This window comes from Marmota monax, unplaced genomic scaffold, assembly GCF_021218885.2.
Source record: "Marmota monax isolate L192 unplaced genomic scaffold, Marmota_monax_Labrador192_F-V1.1 WCK01_AAM20220418_F8-fsc00027, whole genome shotgun sequence".
NCBI lineage: Eukaryota > Metazoa > Chordata > Mammalia > Rodentia > Sciuridae > Marmota > Marmota monax.
Genome location: NW_026694617.1, coordinates 6,015,146 through 6,033,591, shown reverse-complemented (window position 1 = coordinate 6,033,591; position 18,446 = coordinate 6,015,146). Strand labels below are relative to the sequence as shown.

The 18,446-nt window shown below is 38.1% G+C and overlaps 1 protein-coding gene across 2 annotated transcripts in view; it reads right to left on the bottom strand.

Moving 5' to 3' along the window:
- The window catches only part of Met (MET proto-oncogene, receptor tyrosine kinase), a 109,661-nt gene that overhangs the window by 9,222 nt on the left and 81,993 nt on the right, over nucleotides 1-18,446 (bottom strand). For both annotated transcript variants that reach the window (XM_058572120.1, XM_046422393.2), the window contains exons 12-19: nucleotides 16,902-17,048; nucleotides 14,744-14,900; nucleotides 14,407-14,547; nucleotides 10,903-11,133; nucleotides 8,977-9,057; nucleotides 6,240-6,421; nucleotides 3,384-3,493; nucleotides 1,956-2,121 (exon numbers count right to left, since the gene is read on the bottom strand). In XM_058572120.1, coding sequence (XP_058428103.1) covers nucleotides 1,956-2,121; nucleotides 3,384-3,493; nucleotides 6,240-6,421; nucleotides 8,977-9,057; nucleotides 10,903-11,133; nucleotides 14,407-14,547; nucleotides 14,744-14,900; nucleotides 16,902-17,048 — 1,215 coding nt within the window. The remainder of the gene's footprint in view (nucleotides 1-1,955; nucleotides 2,122-3,383; nucleotides 3,494-6,239; nucleotides 6,422-8,976; nucleotides 9,058-10,902; nucleotides 11,134-14,406; nucleotides 14,548-14,743; nucleotides 14,901-16,901; nucleotides 17,049-18,446) is intronic.

Here is an 18,446-nt window from a genome sequence, read left to right as displayed (position 1 = left end):
CAGCCCAAGTTGTCAGCAGATATCCTGAGTTTGCACTTTTTTCTCTCTCTCAGTTGTTACCCTTACAGGCAGAAATGTTAAATTTTTCTCTCCCTCCAGATATCACAATTATCTTGACCTGTTACGTGCAACAGAGTAAGTATACACTCTCCATTCTTTTCAACTCCCAGGCTCCTCAGCAAATTCTGGACCTTCTAAGTACTCAAGTGGCTCAGTTTCCAAGACCCATCTGGCACAGTAAGCTGCAATGGATGTACTAACCATCCCAGATTCTTCTTGAAACTTTTTCTTTCTCTGACTTTCATGGTAGTCTCTTCTCCAGGGTCTTCCGCCTTTCTATTTTCTTCCTCACTTCATACATGTAGGTTCTTTGAATAATTACTTTTGGACTCTCAAGGGCATGTTCCTAGGCTTGACCTCTGGCATGTGATGATGTTTGAAAGTAATTAGGTTTAGATAAGGTCATAAGGATAGGGTCCTTATGGTAGGATAAGTGCCCTTATTAGAATAAACACTGGAGGGTTTGCCCTCATTCTCTTTCAACCATGTGAGGACATAGTGAAAATGTGGTCATCTATAAAGCAGGAAGAGGACAACCTGGTCTTGGACTCCTGGCCTCCAGAATTGTTAGAAATAAATTTCTACTGTTGAAGTCAGTCAATCTATTTTTTTAAAATTATGCCAGCCTGAGAGCTGATTAATATAATATAATCTTTTTTACAAGCCTCAGATCCTTGTTTCCAAGTGCCTAATGGATGTGTCTGCCTAGGTGGAGTAATCCCAAGTCAAACTGAATGTGGTCAAGGCTCAACTTGTTATTTTTTTCTCCAAATTTAGCTTTTGCTCTTGTGCTTTATATTTCTTAATACACCAGCCTATAGCTTTGCTCATCTTTGAATTTTATCAGTTCTTACTAAATACTGTTAATTCTACCTCAGAGATCTTTTTCCTTCCACGTCTTCCCTTCCGTTCTCACAGTTTCTCTATTATTCCAAGATCTACATCTCACTTGATCGTCCTGCCCCCATCCCTCTCTAGTCATTTTACAGAATGAAGATGGATTTTGTAATCTAACCTGATCACTTTTGTTTGTTTCCATGTGACCAGAAAATAAATTTCAGACTCCAGTTTGGTAAAGACCTTTATGATCTATCATGAATCTATTTTTTTAAAACTGTAGCTTCCCTCTACGCCTTCCATTCTTGCCAAATCACCCACTAAATCCTCTGTTCTCAGAACTTAAACATTCTTATACTTTCCTGCCCCTTTGCTTTACCTGGATTGATATTTCCATTCACCCAGCTGTCCAGTTCCAAGCCTGCTATCCCTTAGGGCCCATTTCAGGTGCTGCCTCCTCCACAGGGGTGTAGGAGGAATGTAGGAGAGCTGGTCCCCCAGGTGAGCATCTTGCCCATCCTCAGCTGCTCAGCTGCATGCCTTTTGAAGTGTGTTGTTTGAGAGGATCATGGCTTTTACTGATAAAGGAGGACTCTTTTCTAATCAGGCATGAGGATCATGCCCTCCCTGCTGGATCTGCCTCAGTTATAGCTTCCAGATATCTCCAAGTGGAATTCTTGCTGCCCTTGGACTATGAAAGGTAGTGCAATCCCAGACCACTTTGTGCTACAGTCATTGATGGCCATGTCTTTTCTTCCCTGTCGATCAAAGCTCCTGCAGGACAAAGCTTATGCCTAATTCAATTTGGCACTTCCCAAAGAGCCAGCTTGATACTCCATTCAACAAATGTTGGATAAGCAAGTGAATTTGTGAAAATATACTATGGGTGTTAACTTTAATTTTTTAATTAATTTTTATTAATTCATTTATCTTTATATGTAAAACAATTAATAAAAATTATGCTTTTTAAAAAAAATTTAAAAATTGCCATAAAACTACAAAGAAGTGGGGTATGAAAGTAAAAGAGGAAAAAAAGTCAGGGATGATCAGTACATTACCACATCTGATTTGGTGGTGAACTTCTGAGTTTGTAGACTTTCTAAAGCCATCCACTTCACTGGCAGTTTTGCACCTGTTTTGTTGTGTACGCTGTAGTATTCTTTGTCATACATATCCCTGGCAAGACCGAAATCAGCAACCTTGACAGTGAATTTTTCATCCAGCCTACAGAAAGAAAAAAAAAAAAAACAAAACAAAAAACTACTGGTAGCTGAAATAAAATAATTGACAAAGATGTCAAATATCTATAGATCAGAACAAGTGGCTTCAGTATTTGAAATCCATAATTTACAAAGCAGGGCTTCCTTTTGGCCTATTGACAAACACTAAATTACAGTGGAATTCTTGAATAAAAATGTTTGACATTTATGTGACAAATTCAGCAGGCTGAGGAGAGGGATCATGAATGATACAGCATTGGAAATTCCTTTTTGCTTTAATGGAGATCTGGAGAAAAAGTAAAGCTGTCTCCCTCCCAGCTCTCCTTAGCTGATAAATAGAATACGTCAACTACCCAACACAATTCCCCATCTTCGCTTGTCAGTTTATCAGAAATACTCAGTTCCATGTGAGAGACATGACATGGGATTGTTATTTTACTTCTTCATTCTCACATGTGTCAGGTCAGTATATAAAACTCAAATATTTCACCACTGAGATAATAGAGAATGTATGTTAGATCCAAATAAAGCATCAATCTTAGAATGTTAGATCCAAATAAAGCATCTAACATACTAAAATTAAAGCGCGCGCACACACACACACACACACACACACATTATGCTAACTGGTTTAAGTTGGATTTTATGATGTTACGTTGACCAAAACCAAGGTAGAAAATTAATAGCACAGCTCCTTCATTCACACATACCATAGGTCCTGAATCAGTGCTCGGCAAGGGGAAGGCACAGAATCAATTGCAAACTGTTGACTGTTGTGTTATACAGCCAGGCAGCCAGACACAAATAAAAGTTCTTTGTATATTCATTCCCAAATACCATTTTTGGTAGGGCGTCTGCAGGCTGACTTCAGACCTACACTTGGGAAGTTACACTGTATTGGTATTTGTGTTACCAGCCCTCTCCTTTCCACTGTAAGATGCTGAAGATCAAATTCTCCCTCCTAAGGACTAATTCAGTGTGAAACCACAACACTGGGGGCTGCTTGTGGGAAGGACCCAGAAAAGTGAAAGTACACAACAGCTGCTGGAGACCCCCTGTGGGGCAACCTTTTAAATCCTCTGCTTGATAAAGCCTGAAAGCCCCCACCCCCACCTCCCAAAGGCTTATACATCCATTTAAAACAGCCAAGGAAATAAAGGATTTTTTTGCATAAGAAGAGAAAAACATCTTCATTAGCTTTGAACAGTGGGAAACAAACTCTCATCACTTAATTTGGACTGTGGGTACAGAGATTCTCATACTTACATACAGTTTCTTGCAGCCAAGTCTCTGTGGACAAACTTTTTGCTTGCAAGATATTTCATGCCTTTGGCTACTTGAAGACCAAAGCCTATAAGATCTTTTACAGTTGGGTTCTGCAATCAAAGAGAGTTGGAAAAGCATAAACTAAACACCCACTGTTCTACCTCTGATCTCCAAATCCTAACATGTTTATAAGAATTATCTTGTCTCAAATAATAACTTATTCCCTGTTGACAGCAACAACTATTTCTTAAGGACCTATAGTATGTAAAGCATCAAGCTAGATGTTTTTATGAATTATGGCTAATTCTCATACTCTTCTGAAGGCAGGTGTTTTCCAGATGGGGAAATGGTGATGTTTTGAAATGCAGGTTTTAAAATCTTCAGTTATGATGAGGCCAACAGCTCTGAAGGCAATTTTCATTGAAAAGATGGTTTGTTACTTACAGTTCCCAAGAGAAGGGAGCATCTGATGCCATGCAGGGCTACCAGGGAAGCACTGGGGACAGTCAGGAGGCAGAGGGAGTGAGGGGCAAGAGCCTTTATTGTAATTTCCTTGGGGAGGAAAGGTGAGGCAAGCTACCAGATTTCAGATTGGCTACTTTGAAGAAGGTGGCTGGGGTGTGGTCTATGGATTGGTTGGTCTGCATATGAAAGGTGCTTTCTGAAGACAAGTTGTTTATTATTTCCAGGAATTCTAACTCTGGGAGGGATAGCCTCAGTGTTAGCAAGGCTCAAATTCAAAGCACCAGAAATACATAGTAAATTCAGGAGGCTCAAAGAGAAACAGATCAACCTGAAGTACTTGGGAGAGTAATTGGTGGAGTTAGGATCTAACCTAAGTCTCTTTGGCTACAATCATAAGCCCTCCTACTGGGACTGATGTATCATTAGCACACAACTCTTAGGCTTCTGGACCAGCTCAGATAATAGGATATCCCATTCTCCACAAACTCCATCCACAACATTAGATGGACAGAGCAATGCCTTATTAATAGGAAGAATTGAATCTGAAATCACACAGATGTCATTGTGACTGACAGCCCTTGCGAGGGACTGGGCTTCAGGAAGAGGGCTTCTTTTTCAGTAGCCTCTGTGGAGTTTGTAAGCATAAAAGGCACTCAGTGGGGACCTAGTAAGATGGGCTGCTGCCTCCTCTGATGTACAGAGACTGTGAAGAGGCCAGTGACTTGTGTTTCAGGCTTCTCTTTAGAAGACACATCGTGTTAGGGGCCATCATCAGTGTCAATCAACTCCTTGGGGTATAAAAGTCTGGATGGGTACTATTCTGTACTGGATAATAAGACATGTCTGTCATACTTTAACCCTGGGGGAACAACACTCCAGAGAAGGTAGCACATCCAAGAAGACTGACTCATCTGGGTAAAGACAAGAGTTAAAGTGGGATCTGTCAGGGTAGCTTTGCACTTTTCAAAGTAAATTCTTTTTATCTGTAAAAATTCCCTGCCAGGGAGTTGTTTTAGTCTTTTGGCTGAACACAAAATATTTCTTAACTGTCCTAGAGCTTATTTTCTCTGAGAACTTGACCCTGTGTTTATAAAGTTGTTTTTGAGTGAGAGTAAAGCTACTCTGTTGAGTCCCACAAGACCTGGGCTACAGGAGCCAAAGAGGAGCTGAGGCCATAGGTGAATTCAATTCTGGAGACTCCTCACTAGCCCTCCCCGGCACTGACTGGCCTGGTCAATGCTTGCTCACCCCCTGGCATAAATTTCATTAAGAAAACTCCCACTTGCAAGAGCCTATAATCCTCTTGTTAACTGTAAGAACACTTATTCACAATATTTACTGATAGCCTATGAGTTGAATGCTAATTTTAATCACTGAAGCCTTAGGAGTAACCAAAATACATAAAAATACCTACCCTCCTGAGCTTGCATCTAACAGCCTGTGTGTGTGTGTGTGTGTGTGTGTGTATGTGGTGTATATACATATACACCAGAGCTATTGTTTATTGTCCAGTACAGCACAATTCAACAAAAAATGCAACATAAGCCACATACACAATTCAAAAAGTAAAAGAAAACAGGTGAAGTTAATTTTTAGAATATATCTGTCAACCCAACATATCAAAAATATTATTTCAACATGCAATCTATAGATTATGTTAACTATTCAGACTCTGGGGTGTACTCTATGCTTACTGTACCTTTTGATTTGAACTGGCCACATTCACACATGTGGTTGTGACCACAGTACTGGACAGCCTGAGCTCATAGTTATCAGCTAAGTGTGATGGAGAATAAAACCAGGAAAGGGGAATGATGGAGGGCATGAGGATGGGGCAGGCAGCTGCCATTTAAAACAGGTCAGGGAAGCCTCGTTTTGAAGATGACATTGGGGCAAAGAGCTGAAGGAGATTAGGGAGTGAAATGTATGGATATCTGGGGGAAGAGTGTTCTAGGCAGAGGGATCAGCGAGTACAGAGGCCCTGAGGTGGCAAAAAAGGTGGCAAGACTGAGGAACAGGGAAGACTCATTGGTTATTAATTCTTCATTGTCTCCCAGAGTTAAAATGCCACATGGGCTGTGGCTTCTTTTGCCTCTTCTCCTGTGCTATGCTCTGGCAAAGAGTAGGCATTCAAAGATGACTTCAATGTATCATCAGGGAATGGTACAGCAAGATTGCTTGCGGGGCAAGTAAGAATGATTGTCCAAGGATACCATTCCAAGTCGCACCGTCTTCCCACCAGGCCAGAATTCTGAGGTACGTTTGAATGTTGCCAACATTTTATATGTGCCTCTTTGGCTGATAGCTTTTTAAGAGTGAAAGCAGCCATGTATAAAGGGATGACTGATTTCCAGGTAGTTCAACAGTTAGCAAACTTGGTAATATACTCACATGAGTCTCATTTCGAATGAAATTTCGCAGATCTCCATGCTTCATGTATGGTAGGACCACCAGGGGAGACCCTTCACTCCGAAGGCAGATTCCCAAGAGTGAGAGAACATTGGGATGACTAAAGTCTTTCATGATGATTCCCTCAGTCAGAAACTGGGAAACTTCTTCTATGTCAGTGATTCCTGAGAAATCCAGAGATGGAGACTTGACTTCATTTTGGAACAATGCATACTTTGTCAAGTTAGATAGGAAGAGCAAGGAGATGTAAAACCCCAAGGTGATGCCTTGTCCTGAGGCCTAACCCCACTGTTTTTGTACAATATATCTGAGTGAATGGTGTCACAGTGGTGGAGAGCTGTGATTGTTTTCCTCACTCATCATAAGGGTCACAGCTGAGACTCCTATAAATAAAGACAGATTACAACAGCAAAGCAAACAGATTTATTTAATTGAAGTTTTGTAAGGCATGGGAACCTTTAAAAAACCAAGCCCTAAGTACCCAGGGAAAGCTGTCCTTTTTAATTTTTTTAAATTTTATTTTAATGCTTGGACTGATGAAGAGTGGACGGATGGGTGGAAATGTGACTGGACAAAAAGTGTATGACCTAATGGTAACAGGCTGAGAGGGAAATCAAGCAAGGCTTGTCTTCTGGGATTCTCTGTGGCCTCTTTCTGGGGTATCCCTTCTAGAATGAGGGCCTTATGAACTACTTGCCGACAGGGCAGGCTAGAGAATTTCTTTATGGTTAACTCCAAGACAGAATGGCAGAAGAAGGTTAGAGTAATCTTTCTGTGTTATCAATGGCTTTTGGTGGGGGACGGGGGGGAAATGTTCTAGGTTCTATGACCTGACTTGGTGGGGACGGGGATTGGGGGTGTGAAGAGGAGAGCAGGAGAAAGAAAGGCAGGAGAAGGTCAGGAAGAAACTTCATTTCTGAAGCCCCTCCAATGTCCTTCAGTTCAACATACTCAGCATCCATACTTTGGAGCATTGTTATCTGAGCCCCACAATGACTCTTTACACTGTGACTTCAAGTTACCACCTAAAACCCACTTTTGTAAAATCAAGTTCAGCAATCAGTTTGTCTCCTACAGAACCATAGATTGTCTCTTACAGAAAAAAGATAGGGGATCAGGGAGATCAGACCAGTTCATTTCTATAGTGATTATCTACAGGGCACAGGCTGGCAAATTTCTATAATAGATCAGATAGTTTAAAAACACACACACACACATAGTGGGCCAGATGGTCGCTGTTGCTCAGATCTGCTATTGATCATCATGAAAGACACCACAGACAATAACTCTCTGTGTGTCAATAGACTCTATTAGTGAAAACAGGGGGTGGGCCATTGTTTACTCATTTGTGGACTAAGAGAGTCTGAAGTCCAATGACCATATGGTATCTACATAGGTCCCTTTGAGTCTAGTAGTTTCTACGCATTTCCAGAGAGAGAGATACTGAGGGATTGATACACGTTCTCATTAAGGAAGTCAACAACATTAATATATTAATTTGATATGTATCTTTTTGGTGTTCGTGGCATGTTGTCATTTTCTTACAAATGAAGTGCATTCTGAGACCTGGAAAAGACACTGGAAATCAGGATGGTCTGAATAGGGATCGACATGTACCAATGACAAGGAAAGATGTCTTGATGTTAGGATTGCTGAATATAGTTGGCAGTACCGCTCTCTAGAGAGATGAATTTATTAACAACTGTACTTAATCCATCAAAATTTACTATTAGATTTCTTTAATTACTTTGTGGTCAGACTTCCAACAAAATTAACCACACAAGGGTGCTCAGCATGGAGACTGATATTTAAAAAAGGCTGAAAGAGTTGTAGCAATGGTGTATCTTGCAGGCAAACCTTCTATTTGTACATTTAAAACTTATTAATGCTAATATAACTCTGTAATAGAGATGGCTAACATTTTTTTCAGGCTCCTTCAAGTTATAGGCAGAACATTAGAAACGGGAGTAGAAAATGCAAGTATGAGAGGGGTTTCAACAAAGGTGGAGTCAGGAACACTCTAGTATGTGGCATGCACGAGCTTGTACCAAATGGTAATTTATGGCCATAATTACGTCTCTCAGTCATCAGTAAAGACTTAGTTTATGTTTGGAAACATTCCTTGTTTCTTAAACAGATATATATTTCATCTTAAGAAGACTTTCTCAATAACAGCTAAAATTTTAATAAATGTTCTAGCAGTAAAAGGGGGTAGGTTTCACTTCTTTAGGAAGTTCATTTATATAGAACAACTCAATCCCCAAACAGGCAGAGAGATGAAGTATCACCACAGTTCTAATTTTCTGCCAGCATATTTCTCTCTTTCTTTTTTTAAAAAATCTTTTCAATTGGAAGTTGTGGTTAAAAAATAATTACAGTAATGCCTCTGGGTAAAATGAGTCATTACTACTGTATGTGCCAACCTGCTTTCAGTAGTTTCCACAAATGTCATTTGCAAAACAAATATTATATGGCCAACACAGTTAAATGATACTCAGCTCATCTACGAATCTCATTTTTCCTATACCCTTTCTTATGAAGGCTCTGAAGGATAACTTCAGAGGAAATGCTTCACTGAGTTTAGACTAAACACATTTTCAGAATTAGACCCATAATTTTTTTTCCAGAAAAAGTGTAAATCAGCATTTTATTAGTTGATCTATTTTTTAGTTTGTAAGCCATGAAAGTATCCTCTACTGTTAAGTAAAATGTAACTTACTATTCAAGGATTTCACAGCACAGTGAATTTTCTTGCCATCCGTGTCCAACAAAGTTCCATGATACACACAGCCAAAATGCCCTGTGTGAAAGAAGGGACTTGGTTAGAGTTGCATAATGTTTAATTATGCAATAATTATTTACTAAGCCTTCCATGGCCATCATCTCTTCCTTTTTTCTATATGGCAAAAAAGTACATTGCTTTTGATACTTTCATTAACAATACCATTATACATGCGTGTGTGTGTGTGTATGTGTGTGTGTTTGTGTACATATGTAGATGAAGTACTTTTTTTCTCCAGGATATTAGCAATATGATTATTAGTATATGTAAAAACTGTAGGTGAAATGAATGTTAATATGAAAATAAAGTTTTACTTGCATGAAGAAATATAACAAAATAAGCTCCCTGTATTCCAGTAAAACAAAATAAAATAATAATGCTGCTATTAGAAATAAGATTAGTATTATAGAAGAAGGATTTCCCCCATTAGTCACCGGTTAATATGTAAGCCAGGTTGGCAGAAATTGAAAGGCAGTTGCCCAAATGAAGCAAATTCACTCTGACTCATTTCATGCACTTCCCTTTAGCTTTAACCACATCATTTTCCCAGTGGTAGCCTTTCATTCAGTGGCAATGATTTTTCCCAGAGGTGCCAAATATCTGATAGCTGTGTAAGTCACTCATCAATTAATTCATCCAGCCAGCCAAGATGCCCTGAGTGCCTAGTATGGGAATGTCAGGCATTAGGTAACACAAAGTTGAAGAAAATAAGCCTACACTCATGAGTGAGTGCTTACATTCTCCTGGAGAAAAACATATAAACAAATAGTAGTTAACACTTATAGATTGTTAATTACTATGATTTCAAAAGAGCAATAATTGCCACTTTATTGCTTTAGCACTTTTCATGATAATTTTACAGTGGGTAGAATTGGAACCGTAACTAGTGAGGCTCCACACTCCAAAACCAGTGAAATCACTGGTATTTACAGGCTGATAACAGAGATATACAATACTCTGATGTGAGACATGGAAACATACTTGTGAATAGTGAAGGCCCTTTTAGGGAAAGAGCAGTGTGCTCAGAATTAAGTTCTGGAGTGTGTGACAGAGGAATATCTGGATGCCACCATACGAGAGTGAGAAGGTCTCATGTTCATAGAAGGCAATGGATCCTATCAGTTCTCCTGCACCACACTGGCAGATGCCTGTGCTACTTCATGCAGCACATACAGAATCAAAGGGATCAGAGGCCATTCAGTATTAGGATAAAAGTATTTTAGGAAAAAAAAAGAGTGGAGTTCATTTCTTGGCTTCTGGTTGCTTTTTTTTCCTGCTAAATATTTCCTCAAATACTGTTTATGCTAGCTGTTATTGCTGCTCTGGCTAGCTTATTACAAATATTCATTCTTCTTTGTATAAAGAAATTGGAGTGCATTGTGGAGATGATATATGTTGCTTCAGATCAGGGGAATGCTATAAATTCCCTGTCTTCTGATGCTGTCCAGCAGTATACAAACTGCTATAAACCAGGACTTTAGAGTTTGTCACTGTTCTCACGGCAAAGAAAGACTGGAAGGAGATATGAGTGAAAATAACAGAATTTACAAGAACAATCTTTAAAAAAGAAGTGTATGGCACTATTCAAGAAACTACAGTTGCCAGTGTAAGGAAGATGAGGAAGGAATGCAATTTATTTCTAACATGTTTGGGAAGTTATCCAATTGCCTGGATACACAGGGACAAGTCCCCCTAGATATGATTTGCAAGGCTGCATTTCTACAGAACAGAAATCAAACACACTCATTATCAGTGCTCTGTCAGTTGCTTTCGCCATTGTCTAAGTTCCTAATCTGCAAAGGCAGAAGATAAAATGCTTACTGGAAAATCGTATTTAACGAAAAGCTGAGTGGAAATACTTACCTCTTCCTATGACTTCATTGAAATGCACAATCAGGCTACTGGGCCCAATCACTACGTGCTGGACTGCCTGGACCAGCTCTGGATTTAGAGCACTGAGGTCAATGTGGACATTATTTTGCAGTAATGGACTGGATATATCAGAGTCTCCACTGGTTAGGATGGGGGACAGGTCTGTCAGAGGATACTGCCCTTGTCTGCATGATCCATTCTGAGATGAGTTAGGAAACTGGTCTGCAAGATAAAACAAAATGACTAGAAAACAGGCGTAAAACCTCACTTAGGGAGGCTGCAACAGTGGTAGTAAATTAATTTAAATTGATAGTGAAGCCTGAATTTTAAGATTAAAGAAATGGTGGTTATAGAATCAAATGAGGCTGGGAATAGCCTTTACAAAGGAATTGGTTGATAAAAATAGTAATAAATTGGGGAAAGATACTGGCTTATACATATAAAACACTTGCAAATTTTCTTTTAAGTAGACAATACATTAATTAGTTTTCTTAGTCTCCTCATTTGCTTAGATGTTTCTCTTTTTATTAATAGCAAAAAGCCAGGTTTGAAATTTATTTTTGAATATTTCCTTAAAAATGGGAAGCAGAAAAGACAGTTAAAAACAATTGCTTAATCTCATAAAAATCCAGCTTACATGTAAGAAAATGAAAATAATGTCTTTTGAGAGTCTGGTGTTTATGAATGGAAATAATTAATATTGTGCAAATTCCTAGCCAAGGAAAAATGTGCAGAATAAAATATACATAATTACATATAGACTGAGTATGGCTTTCTTAAAATGCCTGGGACAGAAGTGCTTCATATGTTAGCTTCTCTCAGATTTTGGAATATCTGCATAGACTTTACTCACTGAGCAGCCTTGATTTGAAAATCTATCTGAAATGCTCCAAAATCCAAAATATTTTAAGTGCTGATATGATGCTCAAAATATTTTAGATTTTGGAACATGTTGAATTTCAGATTGGGGGCAGTTAGGTATGCTCAATCCATATACACATATAATTACATATATAATGGCCACAGTTTCAAAGCTAAAAAAAAAAGCTTTTCACAGTAGTGGTACATTCTCCACTTTGTAGTGATAGCAATAGATTTAGTGTAATTGCTATTTAGAGGCAGCTTGGACCCTGGTCAGTGTGCCATCCCCACTGCTTAGGGGAGGGGACTTGGACAGGAGTCTGCATTCCTTATAAGTCTTTGTTTACAACCAAAGCTATATAAGAGCTTCAGACAAGGTTTCCTTTTGCAAGAAGTTTTGGTTTTGATTTTCATTTAGGGGTGAAGAAATTGTTGTGTTGCATGTATATTTCTCACTGCCAAACAGGGCAGAGAAGCACCAATTGCTCTGCTCTTGATGCTGGAATCTGTATATATCAAAGAGGGGGCATCAAAACCACAGCAACTGATTTGAAGATACCCTAGGTGGGTACGGAGGCAATCATTGGAGGAGACGGTCATTCATGTGTGTTGGGGGAGGTCAGTTTGGGCACCAACTGATAATATTGTTTGTTTGCGAATCAACAAGAGAATCAGAATTTGAGCGAAAAAGGTTGATGGTACCCTGATATTTCTAATCCCACTTCAGCATTTTTAGTATTTTCCACAGTGGATATAGCTGGTTAATAATAAAAATTGGCCCGAACAGTAAATCTGAAAAGTAGTTCTAGAAAAGTTTTGGGTGCTGCCTACAGTCATGGTAATCAGTAGCTGGAAATATGACAGTTGTGACCTTCAAATGTGGATGTGGAATGAATAAGAAGTACCTGAAATGTTGATGAATGAAGGAAGGAGAAAGTCTAGTTCAATGCCTGCTCCTTTAATCCCAAGGTCAGGTTCTCCAAACCTTCCTCAAGGGGCTAGAAGTGCAACTGAGCCTCTCTAAACTCAGTCCTTTCATCTTCACTCCCAAACCTTTGTACCTAGAGATCAGAGCTGTAAATTCTCAGAGGTGCAGAGATTGAGGGAACTCTATAGTGGACACAAGACAAAGGTCCTTTGGCAGGGAAGTTCTACTGAACCTTTAGCTGAATTCAGATATGTACAAAACAAATTTAGACCACCAATATGTGACACTGGTGTAACACCACAGATAATTCTGGGTCTCTCTGAAAGAAGACTGTCAGGCTAGACCAGCAGTAACAGAGAGAAGGTCTGTGGTTGCCTCTTTGTCTTGTTTTGATGTGCATTCCCTCCCTTCCTGTTCTCTGCAGGTGGCCCTTTTCTGCCTGTGTTACCTATCCGTGTCTCCAAGGTGCAGGCTGAAAGTAGACAGGAGGAAGCAGCTCATTGTTCTTAGCAATGATGATAGAGGTTTGGTGAGTAAGGCATTGGAAAGATTAGGAAAGCCTTTTTAAAAAGATAACTTTTGAATTTTATCCCAGGTTAGAGTTACTAAGTATGAATATGAAATCCTAACTAGATCTAAATTTCAAATCTACAAATTAGGTTTTGTTTTGTCCATATTGTTAAAGAAATTGATTTCTAAAGGTGAAAGGAGTCAGGTAGGCAAAAACAGTGTTTACAGAAATAACAAGTGAGCTTCAAAAAATAAGAGGCAGCAAGTGCTGAAAAAGTCGAATGCTTCATTAGTCTTGTGCTCATTGGATGAGCAACTTCTAACTTTCCAGGATCCAAAACTGCCCGTGACTCATTTTATTTGTCCAATGGTAAATATTCAACGAGGGAAATGCTTGTGCTTGACTCATGTCCTGTAACTTCTAAAGATAATGGAGCTGATACAATACAGACATTTTGCTTTGAGCAGGAGATTTTTAAATAAAACAATGTGAAAAGCTCTGGTTAACTCTGACCATTATTAGGCCTAGTGTTTTGCAAAGCAGATGATGTTGGTCTCTCCTTGCTTAAGAGCATAAATGAAGGTTTTCTTGGATAAGACTCAAAATATATTTAAGTCCTGGAATGTTGTAGGTAAAGGGCTGTGTTCCTTGAGAATGCTTCAAAAGATCTCTAATGGTATAATTCAAAAATGTGGGGATCAACAAGGTAAAAATGTAGCAGCTCTGACTTTTATTTAAATAAAAATATGTTTTGTAACTTAGCTCTTCCCGAGTTGTTAAAGAGAGTGTCACAATTTCTTAGCTTTGTACTCAGCCAATAAGTTACCTTTCTTGAATGATTCTATTTATTTATTTATTTACACTGCTGGGGGATTGAACTCAGGGCCTCAAACATGCTAGGCAAGTGCTCGCCATGGAACTACATCCCCAGCACTGCTCAAATGATTTTAAAATCCACCTTTTTTGGGAGACTAGAGTTCACAGACACTGAAATTAATATAATATATGCATGAGTTAATCTTAAAGGAAGAGCCATGTGATTCTTTCTGCATCAAATTATTCTTTGGCAGAGGGAAATGCTTCTTTCTCAGGCTTATTAAAACTATAAAGGCCAAAGCAAAAAGAAACAACAATGCCACAATCCACAGAAGTATATATATTTAGGTACCTCTCAGGACAATAAACTGAAACATACCTTCTGGAAAAGTAGCTCGATAGTCAACGGATTCATTTGAAACCATTTCTGCAGTTGGGCTCACACTCCTGGCACTTACAAGCCTATCCAAATGGGGAGTGTGGACTCTTGCATCATAGCGAACTAAATCACTGTTGAGATCTTAAAACAGAGAGAGACAGGGCTTGTTAGACTTTGCTGTCACTGGTTTTGAACACTTGACCCAATGCCCAGTGCTCACAGGTGTCATGGACTGCATGTGACAGCACATGTAGATCTGTGACAAGGTTAAACTGGAATAACTGTATTTCTAAGAGAATTTCTTAAAATAAACAATAACAACAACAAAAAAATGCACCTTTTGTTTGCTTTCTCTTTTTCAGCCACAGGAAAAGCCCGATTAATAATAAGAGTATTGCTGATATGGAGACAACACCAAAAATCAATCCTGTGAAATTCTGATCTGGTTGAACTATTACTTTCCCAAGGACAGTTGAAGTGACTGCTTGCTTCCACTAAAAATGACAAAGAAAAAAAGTCAGAATTTGGTCATGACAGATAAAAAATATACCATCCAGGAAGGGTTGTGATTTTTCTGGGCCCCGAATACCATCTGGTTACTACCATTCTAGAAGTGGCATAATTGCCCTCGGAGTAATGAGATTCCTAAATTCTGTCTCAGTGTTTGAAGAATTAGGAATACTGATCCTCAAAGTACTCATATAATGCATGTAGCTGTCTGTAGTTATAACTGGGTAATAGGAATAAAAAGATAAAACAGTTTTTCATCTTGAGGAATGAAGTATATTAGAGGAGACAACACACAAATAAATTATTAGACTATAATGTGAACTATATCATGGGAGTAAGAAGAAAAAGTAAGAAATTAATTTTTCCTTACTAGGGAGAGTGGGGTGGATGGCAGAAAGAACATCCAAAAGAGGCAAATAATCAATTTTTATAGGACAATAAAATCTTAGAATTTTTTTTTTTTTTAAAGAACTAACCTTTATTTTTTTGTTTGCCTTTTAATGTGGTGCTGAAGATCGAATGTAGTACCTTACTGGTGCTAGGCAAGCACTCTACACTGAGCTACAACCCCAGCCCCCTCAGAATATTTTTATATCAGTTTTTAAAAATTTTAGTACTGGGGATTGAATTTAGGAGCACTTTACCACTGAGCTTTACCTTTTCATTTTTTTTTTTTTTTTTTTTTTAAATTCGGAGACAAAGTCTTGCTAAGTTGCTGAGGCTAGTCTCAAACTTGTTGTGATCCTCCTGCCTCAGCCTCTGGAATCACTGGGATTATGGGCATGGGCATTACACCTAGTTTTTATATCAGTTTTGATACAGGGAGGAAACTTTGAGTTCCCTTCCAGTTCTAACATTTTATGATTTTTGATTTATGGTTATTTTGAAATTCCAACTCTGATCTCATGATTCAGTATTCGATTTTCTAATTCTTTTGTAAGTCTTTACTTCATAACTTTACAGAAGACTCCAGGAATCCTTTAAAAACCACTTATTCTTGTATAAACAAAATGTGATATATATACAATCAAATATTATTCAGTCATAACAAGTAATAAAGTATTGATACATGTTTATGTATTGAAACTTAAAAACATGCTAAGGAAAGTGAAAGCTAGATACAAATGGACAAATATTGTATAATTCCACTTACATGAAACATCTAGAATAGGCAAATTCATAGAGGCAGTAGATTAGAGGTTACCAGGGGATCAGGGAGAGAAGGGAATTTGGAGTTAGTGTTTAATGGTTTCATAGCTTCTGTTTGGGGTGATGAAAAAATTTTGAAATTAGACAATGGTAATGGTTACACATTATGGGTGCAATTTATGCCACTGAATTTCACATTTAAAATGATTAAAATGGCAAATTTTATATTATATATGTTTTACCACAATTTAAAGAAATTAATGATGTAATATAACAAATATAACAAAAAAGTGACCTGTACCCTTTTAATGAATGAATTGTATAGTATGCGAGCTATATTACAATAAAGCTGTTAAAAATAATGAAAAAAATTATTTGGGTTCTAAGTTATCTGATTTAGCTATCTGCATGACAGAAGTTACATAAAATAGTTTATCTTTGGTCCAGTGCATAGGACTTCTTATATTTATGGGGGTCCATATATTTGTGATCACTATGGTGGGCAGTGATACATTGGCTCTGGCCTCCTGGGGTGGTGAGAGATTGGGGGAAGGACATTTAGGTGTGCCCTTATCCCCACTGAGAATTTCAGTATGTTTTAAAGGAGAGGCATTGTGGATAGAAAGAACTTTTGATATCCAGCCTCATAAGCCTGGGGAAGGAGACACTGTGACAAAAAACCCCACTATTTCTAAAATAACAACTAGGAATTGAGGCTGAGTTGATGAGCCAAAGCCAACACACAAATGAGCTTTAATGATTTATTTTAAGCCTCCGAGTGACATAATTACACTGGCATCCTTATTTACATCATGAGATGAATGCAGGAACCCCACCTCTATATTTAGCTCGCTGTTCAATTTCAGCAGGTCATTGGGGACCGTACATAAAATGGCTTCAGAATGTGAACGTATATTCTCACAGCTCTTATTTCCAACTTTTAACACTTCACCTTTAACTGCTTCAGGGTCAATATCATTTCCCTGGAAGAAAAAAAAAAAAAAGAAAGAAAGAAAAGAGGATGTTAACCATTCACAGGTTTGCAGGAATGCTGACAATTATAGAGAAATATAGATGTATTGCAAATGCAGGCTAATTTGTTTGCAAAGGCATGTGATTTTATGATGTTCATTTTTGTGAGAATTGGGATGGAGAAGGGGAGTGTAACCATTTCAAGGCACTAATTAGGAATTACAGGACACAGCTTTTCCAACAAATCAGATTTTAGAGAAAAGGGGGAACCTTATTTTACGTTCTTATGTTGAATGGCATCTTATTCACAATAATCTTATTATTATCGTCAGGGGGTATCAATATTTGACAAAAAAGAAGCCACATAGAGATTCAGTTGCTGCTCTGCCTCACACTACCTAATGCAATGATTCTCAACCTTGGCTTCACTTTTAGAAGCACATTTAGAGCTTTAAAAAATATTGATACCCAGGTCCCATCTCCAGAGAACTGATGTAATTGCCCTGCCCCGAAAATTCCTTTTCTGAGTTGGGCAGTTTCTTATTTTTCTTACACACTTGAATCCAATGCATAAATGAATTCATTTTCAAAGAAATTTCTCTAAGATGCCACATGACCTTCATTATGATTTGAGAGCACAATTACATTAGTTTGAACAATTATATTGTTACATGAGGATTTTTCAAAATTACTCAATTTGACATATTTAGTTTACTAAAGTTACCATCAGGAATTTTTAAAGCATCAACATTTTGTTGAAGACATCAATCATTAGCCTTGGGAAAGAAATGTAAACATGAATACGATTTCTCATATCAAGACTTAATGAGTACAGTTATTTATTAAACAAGTCATTACTTTAAAGGAGAGATGTATCAAAACCTATTATAATTTTTCTCATAGACAAAAACCAGCAAGTAGTAACTATAGCCCTGCTACTTTGTTTATATAGTCTATAATAGTTGGTGAACTGCTTTTACATACAATGTCTCACTAGATCTCAACATATTAATAAGTCCGATATTATTCTAGGAAAAGGATCTGGAAGGTATTTCCAGAAGCTGAAATAGGATAAAAAAAAATGAACATAGAAAAACACTATCCTTATGATATTCCTAGAGGCAGTATGAGCAATCCATTGATCCAGGTCAGCCACACAGGGCAATTCAACATAGAAACACATAAATCTAATAGGTCACTTTGGGGCTTCAAATGACAACTTGTTGGTTAGGTCTGAGGAGGGCCAAGGCCCTTACTCACATATTGGAGAGAATTCAGAGAATGACAGAGAAAAAGATTAAAGAGCTGGAAGGCTTGATTTATGAGAGAAGGACTAAAATGCTTGGTTAGATAATAAGTAAGGTTGGGGGAAGGGATGAACTCACTGTACTTCCATCTCCAAGGCTCAT